This window comes from Notolepis coatsorum, assembly GCF_963971535.1.
Source record: "Notolepis coatsorum genome assembly, chromosome: 6".
NCBI lineage: Eukaryota > Metazoa > Chordata > Actinopteri > Aulopiformes > Paralepididae > Notolepis > Notolepis coatsorum.
In genome coordinates this window covers 142,095,930-142,116,702 of record NC_140170.1, presented here as the reverse complement: position 1 = coordinate 142,116,702, position 20,773 = coordinate 142,095,930, and the positions used below count along the sequence as shown (strand labels likewise).

Below are 20,773 nucleotides of genomic sequence, written 5' to 3'. Positions count from 1 at the left end.
TCAGAGGAGGCAATTTCAACTCTACATTGTGAAGAACTTTGAGTGTCAAGAAAAGTGCTACGTAAACGCAATGATTAATTAATTCATGATGGCTATAATTTCATTAGTAGCCTTGAAATGTAAACATAGATACTGATACTTAATATGATAAATCAATACAACATCATAGGAGAAGGTGCTATGATATTGTACTGTATTGATTTCCCCCTAACCCATAAACAACAATACTGATGTTATGTCCATGGCTTACATGGATCATTCTGAAATATAATTAGAGATAGCATTTCCCATCACCATAATACAGATAGAAGGCCTAACTTTATAATTGAGAGTGATTATCTAGGCCCTAGATAATCACTCTCAATTATCAAATTAGCAGAGATTAGCGCTGACACTGAGATCTTGCCTGCTAGGAGCTGAGTGGTCCAAACCCATGCCAGAAGAATTCACTGGACCCTCTATAGACCTTTTCAGAAGAATTCTGTTGCCAGGGGAACAGCTTGGGCCCATGTTTATTTCCTGTCAGCTATTGATATTAGCAAACACTGCAACAGGAAATATACTTGGGCCCATGTAGAATGTTTATGTTGTCAAGCTAAGAGAACAGTTTGTGAAAAGTCGAAAAGATTGAAACACTAAAATAACACGACTAATTATCTTTTTCTCAGAAAATAATCTCACAATGCCTGAACATTGCTGCTCTTCTGCAAAAAAAAAGAGCTGTAAGAGCTGCAGAGTTTTACTCATGGGCAGCAGCTACTGCTGTGGATAACTGTTAATGAAATGCTACTGCAGTAATAATTATCTTATGAAAGGTGTGATGAACATTGATGAACATTGTTACTCAGCTGATAGAGTTGTGCCCTTCCTGATGACTTGTCGTACAGAACTTGTAAGTCGCTTTGGATAAAAGCGTCAGCTAAATGACTAAATGTAAATGTGTAACACTGACACATCTCAGAGGAACTGTTAATGAAATACTACTGCAGTAAAAATGAGCTTATCAAATGTGTAACACTGATACATCAAAGAAGAACTACTGTTACAGTAATGAAATACTACTGCAGTAATAATGAGCTTATGAAAGGTGTAACACTGACACATCTGAGAAGCTTGATCTCATCCAGTGCGGTCTCTGTGAATGTTGGAGCGCTCTTCACCACCTTCAGCGCCACAAAACGTCGTTTCCTGCACACAGGTCCATATTGCAGTAGAACATTTTATTGTATGTTATATTACAGTAAGATAGAGACACAGACAGACAGACAGACAGACAGACAGACAGACAGACAGACAGACAGACAGACAGACAGACAGACAGACAGACAGACAGACAGACAGACAGACAGACAGACAGACAGACAGACAGACAGACAGACAGACAGACAGACAGACAGACAGACAAGATAGATAGATAGATAGATAGATAGATAGATAGATAGATAGATAGATAGATAGATAGATAGATAGATAGATAGATAGATAGATAGATAGATAGATAGATAGATAGATAGATAGATAGATAGATAGATAGATAGATAGATAGATAGATAGATAGATAGATAGATAGATAGATAGATAGATAGATAGAGATAGATAGATAGATAGATAGATAGATAGATAGATAGATAGATAGATAGATAGATAGATAGATAGATAGATAGATAGATAGATAGATAGATAGATAGATAGATAGATAGATAGATAGATAGATAGATAGATAGATAGATAGATAGATAGATAGATGATAGATTGATTGATTGATTGATTGAAAACTTTATTAACAGATTGCAAAATGAGTACAGTACAGTACAGCTCAATACACACAATTGTTAAGGGGATGCAGACCAGAGAAAGACTTTTGTCTTGTTTACAGCAGGGTCCCCCATTTTCAATTCATCATAACATATATGACATGCACGACATACAGATAGACAGTACTGCTACATCTATACATTTATGACATACCAGATTTGCAAATACAGTACTGTTTGTGATACAAAAAGAGTCTAAAAAAGAGAGTATATACATTTGACGAAGAAACTGTACATTGGAGGAGGTTGGGTAGGTGGGTGGGGGGAACTGTACATTGGAGGTGGTTGGGTGGGTGGGGGTTGGGTAGGCGGGGTGGGGGAAACTGTACAGGCAAAACTGTACATTGGAATATCGACGAAACCATACTTGGTTCTAAGAAGAGGGTCTTGTGTATTCTTGGGTTAGGTAATTTACTGTACATTGGAGGGGGTTGGGTTAGGACATTTACAGAGGCCAGTTTCGAATTGCAGTCTCCCGTAGGTGTTCTTTGAGAGTGTTTTTGAAAGTGGGTAGTGATTCACATTCCTTTACAGCTTTGGGTAGGGCGTTCCACATTGATGTGGCATAATTGCGAAACGTGTTTAGTCCCTTGTTTGAGCCGAATCTGGGTTTAACGTGATTTGTGGAACTCCCTCTGGTGTTGTGGTCGTGGTATTCACTGACCTTTGGGAAGTATTTTGACATGTACATGGGTATCTTAGTCGTGTAGTGTATCTTGTAGACCAGGCCCATTGCAAGTTGCTGTACTCTGTCGTCTACTCTAAGCCATACTAGGTTGTCAAAGTGGGCAGGGGTGAGGTGGGTTCTAGGAGTAAGGTCAAGCAGTAGTCTGACCAGTTTGTTTTGAGATGTTTGTAATTTTGTTTTTAGCGCCTTTGAGGTGCTTTGGTACCATGAGGTGCAAGCATAGTCGTAGTACCCTTGACTGAGTGCTCCTGCCAGAGTCTTCAGGGTATTCTTGTTTACCAGAGAGGAGATCCGGTACAAGAATCGAGTTCGTTGGTTGACTTTTTTTTATTACATTGGATGCCATTTTGTCACAGGAAAGATTTGCCTCTAGGATGGAACCTAGGTATGTAATTTCATCTTTCCTTGTGACAATATTGTCACCCACTGTAACTGAGAAGCCGTCGGCCTTGCTGAGTTTGTTATTTGAACCGAAGAGAATGGACTCTGTTTTACCCAGGTGTAATGATAGTTTGTGATCAGCGAGCCATATGCAGATTTTGCCTAGTTCCGAGCTGAGGGTTTTTTCAACCTGTAACTTGTTCTTGTCAGAGACCAGCAGGGCTGAGTCGTCCGCAAACAGGAACAAGTTGCAGTCACAAGCTGACGACATGTAATTTGCATAAATTAGGAACAGTAGCGGTCCTAGTATGCTTCCTTGTGGAACACCACAGCTCACTGGGAGGGGGGGGGGGGGGGGGGGGTAGATAGATAGATAGATAGATAGATAGATAGATAGATAGATAGATAGATAGATAGATAGATAGATAGATAGATAGATAGATAGATAGATAGATAGATAGATAGATAGATAGATAGATAGATAGATAAGAAGTTATTTGACAGATCAGCGTCATCACTATACTCACACCATATCCCAGCAGAGCCACACGGTAGAGAAATGGCCCCATCCCAACTTCTTCACCACTTGGTAACGGTCAATAAAGATGTCTCCGATTTCTACTGGATAGTACCCACCTACAAATGCAAAGGGAAGACTAGTGTAACTGAGGGGTACAATTCCCTGACTGTATTGTTAGATATGGTATTTAATACCACTACCTCTTGTACTTTAACTTCTGGCCATCCAGTACATGATATAAGTATGATGAACACTTTCCCACCTGATGAAACGAATCCACACAAATGTACAAATCGAAGGTTTAATATAGCAAAAGGTATATACAACGTTCACTTGTTTACACTTATGATTTGAAATATGCACTTGTATGGCAAATGAGTATTCGTAGGTAAATCAACATTGAATGTCCAATCTCTGGTTACGCAGGGAGTAAGTATACAACCTGGATATTTAGGAAACTATAGCGATGGTACTTAAATGATTATAGCTGGATACACTAAGGGGGGGGGGGGTCCCGCTGGTTGTAAGACAGTAGGAGGGGGGGGTTAGAGAAGCCGCTGGCGGTATCCCATCTGGCCGACGATTTCTTGGGAGAATTCAAAGTCTTGAACACGGTGCCCACAGAACCTCGGTCCGCAGACGAACACAGCTGGACCCTCTGGTGGACGGTAGCTGCCGGTCCACAACGGAGAGACGTGAGGCGACCTCACTGGTGTAGAGCGCCGTCTCACCTGGAGTCCTCTCCGGGGGGTAGTTCCAACACTCCGCAGTGTTGGCCTTTATCCATGGAATAATCAAAGCACCCAAAGCATAATCCAAGCCGTGGAAGGCTCGCCGTCGTCCGGGTAGAGTAATCCAATATACAGGTCCAGTCGCCCTGGCCCGGAGCTCCTCGGATGCAAGCACCACTAGGGGTCTGCCCAGCCTGGTTAAGCGTCCAGATAACGTCAGGAACGATGGGGGTACTGATAACTTTAGAACTCTAACCGAACGATGCACCATACATAAATAGACTATTATTAGCTTAATAGAATACGTCCAACTCGACGGTATAGTGCCAAACTATGACTATTCAACTATTAATCCACACGATATCTCAGTGCCTATTCTGAGGCCAAGTAGGCCTTACTGCACCACACGTGCGTCGTGGGTGAGGCTTCGCGTCTGTCACTCTGTTGGAGGGTAAAGAACTGGACTAAAAGAAAGTTCTACTTTACTTGCGCCATATATATATGCGCTATGAACAAATAGTACCATTCGTATTTCGCCCGACATATTCCTGCGCGGAACCGGGGCTTGCCACGACATGTTGGGCAGCACGATTGAACTTGGACCTAGGGGTATGGCAACCTGGCGCCAGGTTCTCGTCCAATGGTAGAATGAAACTATTATGGGCTGTTTAGTAGACTAAAGGGATATTCAGTGCATATTGTACAAGGAATATACAGGGGATATCAAACGATATACAAATACAATTAAATATATATATATAAATAAATATATATATTCGGTTTAATCTGATCCTTCACAACAGCCGCCCCCTAATTAGTCCCACCTAATTAGCTAAGCAGAGACAGATTAACCGCACTGTCTACCACTCAAGGTCCGCTGTAAGGGTCAGTCAACTCACAAAGTCATGGGGTCATGGTCATCATCGATAGTATCTGGGAGTCGGGGCAGTTCTATGAGCCTCGCCACGGGTCGTGTATAAGTACGCCCTTGGACGAGTACTTCAGCTGCTCGGACCTTGCCATCGGCACCGGTGATCACTTTGCTTACGCGGCCAGCCGGCCACATAGCTCTGGGTAGTGACTGGTCGATAATCATGACGACTGTTCCTTCTGTCAAATTGTCTCTCTCTTTTACCCACTTCTGGCGGGTCTGTAGAGACGGTAGGTAGTGGAGTAGGAAGCTGCTCCAAAACTTGTCAGCTAGTACTTGACTGTACCTCCACATTCTTCGGCCGTTCGCTTCTTCAGGCCTGTACATTGTCTGGGGTAGCGCGGGGTCCAGCCGCCCCATTAGGAGTGTGTTGGGGGTGACTGGGTCGACATCTGCTACATCACTGGAGACGTAACCGAGGGGCTTTGAGTTCAATACTCCCTCGATCTCCGTGAGGACTGTCATTAGGACTTCCTCCGCCACAGTCTGGGCCCCAAGCACGGCGTACAGGGCTGTCTTTTGCTGCGCACTCTCTAGGGTAATGCAGTCATCTATGTTGGGGTCTGTGGAGGCGACTGTGCTCAGTCCACAGAACATAGGTTTCTTGTTCTCAGCCTCCTCGTTACTTGCTTCCCGTGGGGTGGGCGTAGGCCACTCTCCTTCCGGGAGCTTGAGGAATTCTGGTCCGTCACTGTAGATGTTGCGACGGGTTAGGTCATCCAGAGACATTCCCCGGGTGATGACGTCAGCTGGGTTGTGTTTGGTGTCCACATACCGCCAGCTCGCTGCTTCTGTTAGCTCTTGAATCTCGGTGACTCTGACTCCCACGAAGACTTTGTATCTGCATGAATCAGACTTGATCCATGTGAGTACTGTCGTGGAATCTGACCACAAGATTGTTCTGTGCACCGGAATGGTGAGTTCACGTTGGATTAACGTGGCTAGATGCGCTCCTGCTAGGGCTGCGCAGAGCTCTAGACGTGGGATAGATTGTTGCTTACGTGGGGCTATTCTTGAGCGGGCCAGGATGAAAGCAGTGTGTATCTTTCCTCCCTTCTCTTGGGCACGCAAGTAGGCCACCGATCCGTAGGCTACTTCGGAGGCGTCGCTGAAGACGTGTAGATCAATCTCGCATGTCTCTGGCCTCACTGTGGATGGGAAGAAGCTGCGGCGTATATTGACGCCTGGGAGTGAGCGGAGTTCCGTCTCCCACTCTCTCCATGTTGAGGCAAGGTGTGCGGGTATTGGGTCGTCCCAGCCCTGGTCCTTGTCCCATAGTGCTCGTACAATCATCTTTGCCCTGGTGGTGTAAGGTAGAATACATCCCAACGGGTCATATTGTCTGGCGAGTGTTCTGTACACACTCCGTCTGGTGGTCGGTATCGCCGTCGACCGTCCCTGCTCTGGAGCCAAGGGTTTGTGTCTATAGTGGAGCGAGTCTGTTTTGAAGCGCCAGACTAGTCCTAGTGTCATTTCTTGGGCTTCTCCTGGGATGGTCGCCATCCAGGTCTCGCTGCTGGCAGCCTTGTCCGCGGGGGAGAGGCTGCGCAATACGTGCGGGTCACTGCTGGCCCACTGCCTGAGATCAAAGCCGCCTTTGATCAGGGAGGCGCGTAACTTGATTAGGAGAGCCTCGGCTTCTTCTTGAGTCGAAACGCTTTGTAAACAGTTGTCCACGTAGAAACTGTTCTTCACACTGTGTTGGACCTCTTCATCTGCTGTTGGGTCCTCTGCGACGTGTTTCTGTAGTGCAAATGTAGCACAGCACGGGCTGCATGTGGTTCCGAAGGGGAGTACTTCCCACTGGTAGATGGCTGGGTTCTCATCTCCGATCCTCTCTCTCCATAGGAACCGCAGCAGGGGCTTGTCCTCCTCTACTAGTCTCACCTGCAAGAACATCCCTTTGATATCCCCGCTGATAGCCACCTTGTCCTGGCGGAAGCGCAGTAGCACGCCTAGTAGGGAGGGGCCGAGTGTGGGGCCGGGCAAGAGCTCTTTATTCAGATTTTGGGATCCGATCTGGTAGCTGCAGTTAAACACAATGCGATCCTTGCCGTTGTGATGGACCTTGTGATGCGGCACGTACCATGATTCGGTCGTCTGATCGGCCTCTTTAATGTCAATCTTTGTTACGTGTCCCGCTGTGATTAGCTTCTCAATCTCAGCGCGGTACACACGCTCTTGAGCGGGGTCTTTGGCTAGGCGCCGATCCGTGTTCAATAGATAGCGCTCCGTGGCGTCTTTCTTTGCGTGAAAGGTGGGCATTCCCTCTCGCCTCAGGAGTGGAGTTGCGTATCTCATCACTCCGCCGACTGTGACTCTCTTTGTCCCCTGCTCGAGTAGGTTGATGGCGTAAATGTCTTCTTTAGAACGAATATCTTTCTTTTCGTTCTTAAAGGGCATTGTCTCTAGTGTCCATAGCCTCTCGACATGCTGCAGGAGAGTGGTGTCTTCTTCTGTCGTTCTGGAGTGGAGGCAGCTAGTGGCTGCTGTTCGGTTGAGAGATTTAGCGAGGGGGCCTTGTAGGGTCCACCCTAGGCGGGTCTCGACTGCTGCAGGACAGCCTCGGGGTCCTGTATGTACCCGGTCAATCGGGACTATGAGTTCTGCATGGTCGGAGCCTATCAGCAGGGTCGGGGTAGCGCCGTCTATGAGCGGGATAGGTAATTGGCGCAGGTGCACATATTTATCCATCAACTTGGTGACAGGGTAGGTGTACTGCGATAGTCCTATTTCTTGGCTGGTGAAAGCATTTGTAATCTTATACCGTCGCTCTGGCTGCCCGTTTGCTGCGATAGTGAAGGAGACATTCTCGCCCTATATCGTCTTTAAATCTCTTCTTATTGTCCGAATCATCATTTCGTTCTTGCTCCCCCGCAGTCCCAGCTGGGCCGCAGCGGACGCGAGCAGAAGGGTCTTCTCTGACCCGTCGTCAAGGACGGCGTAAGTGTCCATGACTTTATCTTGGTAGCTCAATGTCACACGGACTACCTTTAAGAGCACTTGGGCGCCGCTGCTGCTGGCGGGGTCAATGTACATGACACTTGCCTTGGTGCCGCTCCGTGGTGCAGGTGGAGGCCGTCTTCCGTTACTTTCGTGTAGTATATCTAGATGGGCTCCATCGCACCGGCTGCACCTTTTCTTTAGGCGGCATTCGGCTGCCATGTGTGGCCGCGCACATCGATAACAGCGCCTGTTGGACTTTATCCATTGACTCACTTCTTCTGCATTCATCTTTGTGAATAGGTCACATTGTGACAGCCAGTGTTCTTTCTCACAGTAGGGACACGCTATCTTCCACTTCTCTTTTCTCGAGGGGGTGCTGTGACTCTTACTGCTCGGTACTGACTCTGATTGGTGCATGACAGTCACCGATCTTCTTCCATCATTTATTCTCCTGGGTCCCTCTCTGGAGCTTGGCGTGCTCCGCCCGAATGTATCTAGTCGTAAGCTGCTGACTTCTCTCGCCAGGAAGTCGGCTAGATCAAGGAGGGATGGCTCGGGGCCGTTGGGATCCCGGTAGTCTCTCTGCCGCCTAAAGCGCTCCTGTCTTGCGGGTGGCAGCTTCTCCAAAATCCTCTCGACGTTAGAGTTGGCGTATAGCTCATGCATGCCCTTTTCCCGTTGCGCTCCCAGCATCCCTACCAGGGACTGCACTTTGATTGACAGGTCGTCTAGTGAGCGATTGTCCGTGGTTGGGGGTAGGCGATCAATATGCCTTATCTCTTGGATTACGTAATCCCATATACGTCCATATCTCTGGTCCAGCGCCGCTAGGGCCGCTGTGTATGGTGTCGAAGAGGTGGCATAGGCTAGCGCTATATTGTGCGCTCGCGGTACTTTCAGGTGCTTCAGTAATATTGCATACTTGTGGCGTTCATCAGCGACATCCACCATCATTGTCTCTAAGCACATCCGGAGCTCCGTGTACTGTGCTCGACTCTCATAGGCGAAGTCTGGAAATGACGGCGTGGCAATGTATGACGCCGTGGATGGCTGATACATCGGCGAGCGTTGGGGGAGAGACCTCCTGGGCGAGTCCCCTCTTGCGCCTCGCTGTGGGCTGGTACTGACAGGGTACCATGGCCCGCTGGTCCAGGTGCTATTCCTCGGGGCTGGTCGTGCGTCGTGCTCACCCGCGAATAGAGTCGGGGGTCTGTAGCGCAGCGCCGCGGGGGTATAGCCTGGACTGTACTGGACCTCCTGGTCCGGTGGAGTACTGTGCTGTCGTCGGGCTTGGTTCTCCTCCTCTCCCTCTTCTTCCTCTATCAGATCTTCCAGATCCTGTAATCGTTTATTTAGCTTCTCCGCAGTGTATGCTGCTCCTTCCTTGTAGCTGGGTCTCGCTTGGACCGGTCTGGGAAGGGGGTCTGCGGGGGGTCTAGGCTCGGTCTGTTGGTCAAGTTCAGGGTCGCTTGCTCGTTGAGGAGACGCTGCCCTTGACTGTTGTCTCGACGAGTTCCTTGAACCCCTGGCGGAGGGAGAGGGTGTTGCCTTGCGGATCAGCTGCTCCATTAGCTGCGCTTGTAACTTGTCGCGCTCGACTTCGCGCTTGGTGAGATCTGCTTCTCTTTGGGCACCGGCAGCGGCGCGCTGGGCGTCGGCCCGGTCTCTTGCCATATTCTCTTCTGTCTGAAGGCGTCTCATCTCCAGGCGTGTGCGCTCTTCTTCGCTCCGTTGTTGCGCTTGGAGTTGTTCGCGCTCGCTAAGCGCCTGTGCTTGGAGACGGTCTCTTTCAATGGTAAAATGTTCGCGCTCGCTAAGCGTCTGCGCTTGGAGTCGATCGCGTTCGGTAGAGGCTGTCAGGCTGACGAGGAACGCCTGTTGTAGCATCCTCTCCGCTTCGCTGGGGGAAGGCGGTTGTGGAGGTGAGCCGCTCCTGCGTGAGCCGCTCCTGGGGGTACTCGTTGGGGAGTCCTGGAGCTCTATTTCCTCGGCGCTCTCCTCCTCTTCTTCCGTGCAGAGTTCTCTCTCTGTAGGGTTGTCTTCCTCCCGGGGGTGGTCGGGAACTACTTCTTGGGTAGTGGCGGGGGGTAAAGGCATGTCCGCTCCCTCCTGGTCCCCACCGTGAGCTTGGTCAGTGACATTAGGACCTACTAGGGCCTCTGTGGTCCGGGAAACCTGCTCGTTAAGGTCAGACATAATTTTACTTTCTACTTTTACCGCGTTTACCGTTTGTCGAAGGCTAGGTAGTTGACTGACAGTGTAAGCCTCTAAGTACTGAGGTGTCTGTCGTCTGCGCCGCGGGCGTTCTAGGTTAGGAGGACCGTTTCGTGGAGTGTTCATCATAGGCCATTTCAATATTAATAACACTATATTACTATTACACTAGTTACCATCCGGCTCGAAGGACCAATTGTAACTGAGGGGTACAATTCCCTGACTGTATTGTTAGATATGGTATTTAATACCACTACCTCTTGTACTTTAACTTCTGGCCATCCAGTACATGATATAAGTATGATGAACACTTTCCCACCTGATGAAACGAATCCACACAAATGTACAAATCGAAGGTTTAATATAGCAAAAGGTATATACAACGTTCACTTGTTTACACTTATGATTTGAAATATGCACTTGTATGGCAAATGAGTATTCGTAGGTAAATCAACATTGAATGTCCAATCTCTGGTTACGCAGGGAGTAAGTATACAACCTGGATATTTAGGAAACTATAGCGATGGTACTTAAATGATTATAGCTGGATACACTAAGGGGGGGGGGGGTCCCGCTGGTTGTAAGACAGTAGGAGGGGGGGGTTAGAGAAGCCGCTGGCGGTATCCCATCTGGCCGACGATTTCTTGGGAGAATTCAAAGTCTTGAACACGGTGCCCACAGAACCTCGGTCCGCAGACGAACACAGCTGGACCCTCTGGTGGACGGTAGCTGCCGGTCCACAACGGAGAGACGTGAGGCGACCTCACTGGTGTAGAGCGCCGTCTCACCTGGAGTCCTCTCCGGGGGGTAGTTCCAACACTCCGCAGTGTTGGCCTTTATCCATGGAATAATCAAAGCACCCAAAGCATAATCCAAGCCGTGGAAGGCTCGCCGTCGTCCGGGTAGAGTAATCCAATATACAGGTCCGGTCGCCCTGGCCCGGAGCTCCTCGGATGCAAGCACCACTAGGGGTCTGCCCAGCCTGGTTAAGCGTCCAGATAACGCCAGGAACGATGGGGGTACTGATAACTTTAGAACTCTAACCGAACGATGCACCATACATAAATAGACTATTATTAGCTTAATAGAATACGTCCAACTCGACGGTATAGTGCCAAACTATGACTATTCAACTATTAATCTACACGATATCTCAATGCCTATTCTGGGGCCAAGTAGGCCTTACTACACCGCACGTGCGTCGTGGGGAGGCTTTGCGTCTGTCACTCTGTTGGAGGGTAAAGAACTGGACTAAAAAAGTTCTACTTTACTTGCGCCATATATATATGCGCTATGAACAAATAGTACCATTCGTATTTCGCCCGACATATTCCTGCGCGGAACCGGGGCTTGCCACAACATGTTGGGCGGCACGATTGAACTTGGACCTAGGGGTATGGCAACCTGGCGCCAGGTTCTCGTCCAATGGTAGAATGAAACTATTATGGGCTGTTTAGTAGACTAAAGGGATATTCAGTGCATATTGTACAAGGAATATACAGGGGATATCAAACGATATACAAATACAATTAAATATATATATATAAATAAATATATATATTCGGTTTAATCTGATCCTTCACAACAACTAGGGTTGGACCATATGGGGGGAAATAAACAATTATATTCAGAAGGACTTTGTTCTGATATCAATATGTATCATGATGTTAGATTATCCAGTTGATGTTTATCATATTGGACTGCATGGTAATGGGAAGTGTGTGTCAAACTGAAACTGGAATTTACATTAATATCAAAACACACCCAAGTTATGATACACAGATGCAATAAATTATAAACCATAACATAACATTTTATATAGATCTACTGCCCATGCCTAGTCAAAGTGCATTCCTTAACACATTGGACGCCAACAACGTCATAATTCGTTATTACCCGCCATGCGTTGAACGCCAACAACGTGATAATTCGTTGTTAGGATCAATATTAAATTTTTTCACCATGGCATTCATAATTCATCCAGCCTCCCTGCGGGACTGCAGCTGCACCCTGTCTGATATTGCAACTCCTCAATACCGCCGCCTGGTGGATGATAGGGCGAGTTACACTCCACGCCAAACCGGAAGTGGCGCTGGTGCATCGAGGAAATCCCTCCGGCAGTAATATCTTGTTACGGGACTCCAGACAAACACTCGAGTGCATGGGATCGCTTTCGAAACGCAATAATCTATATGATTTCGGCGTTTATTGCGTCATACAAACGGGAAATGGATCTAGCAGATCGACGTCAAATAATTGGAATATTTTTCCTCCAGTCTCATCAGCGAACGGTAAGAGGAATCTAACGTCATTTTCAGCTTGATTGTCCATTTCTTTGTTTGCAAATCTGATCAATGTATCAACCCATACTAAATAAAGCCATTACTGACGATCAAGGAATTATAAACGCCCCCCCCCCCTTTCCTTCACGCATGATGAAGCATAATGTATATTGATCATATACATTTGAATTTTTTAATATAGCTTGTATAGGAAAGAAACGGCAATCGATAATCTATCATATGCTTCAGGGCCTATAACTCGCGTTTTTGGAATTACAGCAGAAAAGCTTAAAAACATACTTATATTCTCGATCTCGACGGTATTAACACAACAATGTACAATGTATGAATGAAAAAATATAACGTTCCCACATCCGGAACGATAGATACCCAATGTTGAATGGGCTATAGTAATGTCAATATAGCTATAATATTTAAAAGGTTATAGCCCTGCAAAGAAGGTAAACATCTCCATAGGCTTACAGCGGTGGCAGACTGGGCATAAGGATGGGCATACTGCGTGGCAATCAAAGTGTTAAAGGAGCACTTCACCAAAAAAAAGATTCCAATTTATTTTGCACATAATCTCAAACACGTCCAAAAACTCTAAGAGGTTTGGCACACATTAATTTAGTTTGACAGTTATTGAGAGTAATGTGTTTGAATATGGCCACCAGTGATGTCACTGAACATTGAATCCTTGTGTTGTGTTAATTACGGCACTGTGAAATTATGTAGATGAAAATAATAGCAATACCTTGTTTTATAGGGACTGTTACCATATCACTGAGCTGTAATTAAAACAACACAAGGATTAAATGTCCCCGATGACATCACTGGTGGCCATATTCAAACCCATTTACTCTCAATAACTGTCAAACTAAATTAATGTGTGCAAAACTGTTTTTGTATGTATGTGAGATTATGTGCACTTTATTGTTCCTGTGGGGAAATTACTTACTTACTGTTGTAACTACTGTAGGGAGGGACCGACACAACTTTTTTCACTGCTGATACCGATCCCGAGTCCTAAACTTCAGTATCAACCAAGTGTAGGCGCCGTAATGGAGGTCTCAGTATTCTCATTCAGTATTGTATTTATGTTGTATTATTAGTTGTACTGTCACTTTAGGTGGTGGGCGTGTTCACAGGGATGTGGCGGTAATGGGAGTGTTCTTATGGAGTTTCATTCATCTTTTCATGTTTGTTGACAGTTCACGGAGAGAGGGGGTGAGAGTAGGAGCGCATAATTTCTTTTGACCGCAAGCCGTGCAATATTGAAAGCATACAATAGCGCAAGCCACACGCAAGATAGTTATAGGAACGTGAGCGTGAACATTAACTCTATAGTATCATTAGAACGCATCAGTATCAGAATATTAGTTTATGTAATTAAGTGTATTGTGTTGCTTCATGAAGCGAAGGAATAAAAGCTTAAAAAGTACTTTCTGGACGTGGGAACGGAATTATTTCACTAGGCGCGTCAATTGTTTGTACTCCTCTACTTAGCCCCTCGGCACGACTTGTCTATGACAGTCTACTGCCGCAACACCGAGTACTATTCAAATCCAGTATAGACTCAATAATACCATCAGGTTTGGGTCGTTGGACAAAAATGATTGAGATATAATACGTTTTTCCCCATTAGAGAGATCTAGCATGCTTCTGTATGCCAAGAAAGCAGCAAATCAAGTCACGTTTAGGGATGGGTACCGAATTCGGTACTTTTGAGGTACCGAACCGAAACACGTCGGTACTACCGAGTATCGTATCAAGTGAGAAACCGAAAAAAATAATAAAAAAAAAATAAAAAAAAATATTTTTTATTAATTTTTTTTTTTACTTTTTTTTTTTTTACTTTTTTCTTTTCATGTCAACGTTCACACGCACAATATATGCTTACCTAGGATTTGACTTGATTCAACAACAAAGCAGTCGGAGCAATGACAAGCCGAAAACTGTCGAAATTGTAGTTATTTGAAGTTTGGATTTTTTTTTTACGACTGAGGTAGGTAAATTAAATTTCTTGAGACTAAAGTACCGAAAAAAGGTACCGTTGGGTACCGGTATCGATTCACAGGTACCGGTATCGGTTCAAATGTGAAAGGTACCCATCCCTAGTCACGTTGCTTTGATTTCTGCCAGAAATTCTCTCTGATACCGATACCTTGTATTACCCATGGATATCCAATACCAGTATCTGTTTCGCTGCATCCCTACCTCACCTGTAACCGTGCAGCATGGCAAGGGATGAAAGAAGACATGACGAGATACAAGTTGAATAGGATAAAACACAGTATTTGACAAGCTGCTCACCTATACAGTAATCATCTGGATTCTCCTGTTCCTCTTCATCGTACTCCAAGATCCCCGTTGACATAGGGTTCAAAGTCGGCAGGCTACCAGTGGGTGCACTGGGGGTAGGGGTTGATTCTGGGACTGTTGCCTCTGGTGTGGCAGGAGGGCTGGGCTCGGCAGGTGGACTTGGTGTCCCCGGTGACGGCGGTGAGGTAATGGAAAGGGCCGATATAGCAACAGCGTACGACGAGCGACGAGTAGTGTTCATGTTCCAACTAGACCCACAGACAGCGGTTAAGAGGAACCTGGATCCAGATAGCCTTCTCAAAGAGTGAGACCTAACGGTACAACAAGAAGGCATGCAGACACACTCACTTTCAAAGGCAGGCGTTACTCAGGTGGCCTAAAGAGAAGATAGTTTACACACACTAAATGTTATTTCTGAAAATAAAGCCAGCCATGATAGGCCTATACAGGATTTTGCCATTCAGTAAGTTAAAAAAAACAATACTTTTTGGAGGAATTGCGTTGCCAGGGGAACAGCTTGGGCCCAGGTTTATTTCCTGGGCTGGCAGTGATTGACATTAGCAAACCCCATTTATAATGGTTATGTTGTCAAGTTTGAAAAGGTCTCTATATATGCAATAGGTTAACTTTATTTGCCATGACATTTCAAAAAGAGCAATGTGTATGTGAATGTGTTTATTTTTAGCTGGGTTTCTATGAATGGCATGTCAACGTAAATAGCTCCTGAACGTGTCTCAGCAAACTCAACTCAACTCAACTCAACTCTCCCTGACAGAACATGGACTGCTAGCATATAGGCCTATGTGCCATTCTTGTAAATATTATTATGTACCCTCGTCATGTAGCGTGGGGTAAACAACTTGTAAGTCGCTTTGGATAAAAGTGTCAGCTAAATGACTAAATGTAATGTAAACCAAAAAAAAGCAAAATCAATTACCCTGTTCCCCTTCAAATGTATTTTAAACTCTTAAACAAGTTTCATAACAATTTGTATAAATGTTTTTTTCTCCACCAAATTGTTCAATAAACGACTGAAAATGGCTTAGTAGAATTTCTATTCTCATTATGAACGCAACGATCTATGAATGTGTAAATTGACAATATAATTGATATTTACCAGGAACTCAAGTCAGCCGCAATATATTCTTCCAAGGCAATACCTACTCAGCTTTCGGTGTATGCTGAAGCTAAAGGTGTCAAGTGAAGTTAGTTACCACATATTGGACTTTTTGAGGTTTTATGGTTTTGACCTATTTGCTATTAGTGACATCACATGCGCAACTCAGATTTCAGGGAAAGCCTACAGAGAGGCTCTCCCTCTCCAGGGGAAGAATGTGAACAAGGGCACTCCACTATGTTGACAAGTTTTGCGCAACTAACAATCTGTATTATGCTGAACCATAAAACACTTAATTTTGAGTGGGGGGAATCTTTAAGGCCATCAGCAAAACCGTTATGCTGTACAAAAAAAATGCTATCTGTACAAAATCCAGACTGTAGATTTCAGTTAACGTTACATACCAAGAGAAGCGATTCCCTCGGGGGTGACTGACTGACTGTTGACGTTGAGCAACAACGTTAACCTTAGGTTTAGATGTATTAAGCCTGCGGTTGTAACCTTGAAACGTGCGTATTTCCAGTGTTAAAATAACGAAATACCGTTAGCCGTTTTCTAATAATAATAATTTAAAATAAAACAGTAACGTTACACATTCACCATTAGCTCAACCACTTACCGAATAGAATCCTCCTACTACTCGTCGTCTCCTGTGTTTTTAACAGCTGTTGTTCCACGTTTCCTTCTCCAACTACTGCAACTACTGTCTCTCGGGTCGCGTGGTGCGCGCGCCTGGCTGGGGGTCAAAAGGCTTGGAGCAAAACTACATCTGTTGCAAACTCTCAATACCGTTCAGAGTTCTATTCTTCTCTGTATAAATTGGGGGGTGGGGGGTTATATTGTGGCAGGCGGTGGTTCTCAACCTTTTTCGAGTCAAGGACCTCCGAATTGATACACATTAGGCCGTTATGTCTCAGGGATCCCCAACTGTGTGTATCAAGCAGGAATAAATACTGTCAGGTTTTAAACTGTGTAGGTATCAAGCAGGAAGACAGACTGTGATGTTTTAAACTGTGTATAAGCAGGAAGAAAGACTGTCACTTTCTTCTGTACTGTACCATGTGTAACAGTACTGTATATCTGTATGTCGTCGTGTATGTCATAAATGTCATGATGAATTGAAAATGGGGGACCCTGGTGTAAACAAGACGAAAGTCTTTCTCTGGTCTGCATTCCATACTCTATTGTACCCATTCTGCAATATGTTAATAAAGTTTTCAATCAGTCATGTTTTAAACTGGGTATCAAGCAGGATGAAAGACTGTCATGTTTTAAACTGTGTGGATATCAAGCAGGAAGAAAGACTGTCATGTTTTAAACTGTGTGGATATCAAGCAGGAAGAAAGACTGTTTTAAACGGTTTGGGTAGTCAATATTTGTATTGTTTTTACATTTATCTTATTCTCTACATTGCTATGACCTGTCTATTTGAAAGGTCCTATACAAATAAAGTGTATTATCATTATGCTCTCATTGGGCGAACTTCTAGTGAATGAAATTGTGAAATAAAATTATTTGCCATTTTTCTGGGGAACCCCTGGATCTTCCCCAAGGACCCCCGGGGTCCCAGACCAGTGAGCACCACTGCCTAAATTCAACATAAGTGCCATGCTCTAGTATTTCTTTCAAGAAAGAAAAATATTTGCAGCTGTGTTGATTTCAACATGACACTTTATTTAGTCAAATTAATGCACCTTCTCATACATGTAGGGCAGGCTTTTAGTAGCCTATACCCTCAGTTCATATGCCTATTGTGTAGAAATGATGATGAGAAAAAACCTTAGAAACAGCCCCAAATAATGAAAATAAACTTGTGATTCAACTCATACTGCAAAATGAAATGCCTTTACATGTACAGTATGCTACCACCACACTTGCTGGTGAGAATGAGCTACATAACTACAAAATGTTTATAAGTTCATAAATATACAATATAGTTTGAATAGATTTTTGCTTTAGAGCTAAATTCATATAATTTATTTTCAACTTACAGACATAATTACATAATATGAAAAATACATTTAAGACCCCCAGTGCACAGCAGTTTGGTCATTGAGATCAGATTTGACTAGCTGGAGGAACCCCTCGGGCTAGGATACTGAATGAATGTTTAAACACCAAACATTTGAAGTAAGCACATACCGGAACATTCCACAGTGAGCTACAGTTAGTACACATGTAAAAAAAATAATGTTATTATTTGAGACTTTTAACACACCTAAAAGAAATAATAATAATACATTCACATGAGTCCAATATGGCCAGAGATAAAACATTTAAAATAAAATAATAACACATCAAATACAGAAATCAGAACAGATTTTAAAGGGCTGAAAAATCAAGGTTTAGTTCTGTTTGATTCACAACAACCAGAGCACATACCGTTTGTTTGCAGTAGTTCAATGAGAATAAGGGATGCACCTACAGTATACCACACTTTTTATGTTTGTTTTTACTACTGATATTGATTATAAGTCCCAAACGTTAAGTATTGGTCAATACAGAGTAGCTACCGATCTGACTCGCTACTTAACAGTAATGACCATTACTTTAGGGGTCATTGGACACAATGTAGATATATAATCTCTGTTAGAGATGAAATATACTTCTATATGTGCCAATAATGCCACTCAAGTGAAAATAATTATAATAATCCAACCGCTTTGCTTTGCTTTCATATGTTACATGTGGCTCGGATTTCAGTAACAGTATAGTCTTCCACACCTGTAGGCTATACCCTAGCTGTTTTTAGCCCATGCAGCCTCGAATCCGATATCTGTATCGGTGCACCCCTGTTGAGGATACCATTTCACACCCTTGTTATTTGTTTCTGATGTTTATACATTTCAGAGTGGTATCTCACAGTTCTGATCCCAAAACTCCAAATATATTAGTACACATTCTGTAGCTTCTGTGATAATAAAAAAACAAAAAAGGGTAATGCAGAAAAAGAGACAAGATAAACCTATAGCTCGTGAGACACTTATGCTAAAATCAATTCATGGAATCTCATACACATTATTCTCCTCAGTAGTCTGGCATGAGACCTGCTCATGACACTTCATTCAACACAATTATTCTAGTCACACTTCTCCTTTTTACAACATAGGCCTCAAACTTCACTCTCTAAAGGGATGTGTTGGAATGACACAGGATGTGTTGTACTTAAAGGCCCAATCCATGATCCGAACGTAAAACATTTTTAGTTGATTGACTGAGCTCTTGATAGAAGGGAGTAGGCCTAACACTAGACAATATATAAATACTAGGTTTTAATTGTAACCTCTGTGTTTCAGGGGATATAATAAATTTGTTTATTTTGGTAATGTTTGTAAAACATTTGGATGCATATTTTCTATCTAGAGATCAGACTCTTCCAAGATTGTAGATACCTGATATTGATTCTGTCAAAAATATCATGGATAGTGGCTTTAACCAAACGCATACAGATGTGTTTAGAAATGACTCCATTTGTGTTGCTATAACAAATGTAACATACAGTATGTGTTAAAGAGGAATTTCACCAAAAAACAATGCTGATTTATTTTGCACATAATCTCACACACATCCAAAAACAGTTTTGCAGTTTGCACACATTAATTTAGTTTGACAGTTATTGAGAGTAAATTACTTTGAATATGGCCACCAGTGATGTCATTGGGGACATTGAATCTGCGTGTTGTGTCAATTACAGCTCAATGAAATGATAAGGTAACAGTCCCTATAACACAAGGTATTGCTATTCTTTCATCTACATAATTTCATGGTGCTGTAATTAACACAACACAAGGATTCATTGGTGGCCATATTCTTCAACTCATTTACTGTCATTAACTGTCAAACTAAATTAATGTGTTCAAAACTGTTTAGAGTATTTGGACGTGTTGAGATTATGTGCACAAATAAATCAGCATTGTTTTTTTGGTGAAGTGCCCCATTTAAGTTAACATAGTGTGTTATTTCAACACATTTTTATCAGGGGGGGGGGGGGTTATATTCTGACTAAATACTTCCTATGCAGTTAGTTCAAATCTTACATTGTTATTATGGCACTACAATAATCAGCCTGAAACTGATCATTACAATCTATATACAAACCTTCCATAGACAGGTAGCGGACATCGACCAAAACACCAGCCCCACTTTTATTTATTTAATCCAACTTGATACACTGTCTAGCGCTCGTCCCATTTCGTATCTCCTCTCTTGGTGGCGATTTCTCTGGGCATTAAGGCGTAAGACATTCGTAAAGTGCTCTGTATGACACCGGCAGATTCTCACCCAACCAAATATAGAAAAAACTAGTGATGTATTACCGTCATACAGTAATGTATGCCATACAGTCAGTCTTAAAACAGCCCTCAAAGTTTTCCTCAAGTTGTTCAAATAATCCTCTCATGTCAGCATAATATAGAAAGCTACATTTTATCAACCAGCAGATGCAAATACGCTGAATCTGATAAAAGTCTCAATATATGACATCATACCAAATACCGTCATTTTCTGACATCATGACCTGCTTAACATTTTCGAGAAGTAAGCTTAATGCTAACGTGGCAGATGATTAGAAAAGCACTTTAATGTTTTTAACAAATATTCAGTTTTTTTTGTTTTTGTTTAATAAAACATGTAGGCACTCCTGTCTGCTACTCCAGTACGCTACAGCACATGGCCGCCTCCATTTTTATCAAACATGAAAAATACAAACAACTGGCAAATCAATGGCAGATGAAAAAGACTGAAACAATGTTATTTGTGGTCTATATAGTTTGTTTACAAACAAACATTCACTGGAAACGTCTAAATACATTTCAGATGGCATGA

The 20,773-nt window shown here is 43.8% G+C and overlaps 1 protein-coding gene across 1 annotated transcript in view; it reads right to left on the bottom strand.

The window, feature by feature from the left end:
• LOC311229683 (SRSF protein kinase 3-like) overlaps positions 1-15,073 on the bottom strand; it is a gene marked incomplete at its 5' end in the record, with an annotated part of 45,454 nt that extends 30,381 nt beyond the window's left edge. The window contains 3 exons of the mRNA XM_084315758.1: positions 1,101-1,188; positions 3,411-3,519; positions 14,824-15,073. Of these exons, the coding sequence (XP_084171884.1) occupies positions 1,101-1,188; positions 3,411-3,519; positions 14,824-15,073 (447 nt within the window). The remainder of the gene's footprint in view (positions 1-1,100; positions 1,189-3,410; positions 3,520-14,823) is intronic.
• Between the last annotated feature and the right edge of the window lie 5,700 nt (positions 15,074-20,773).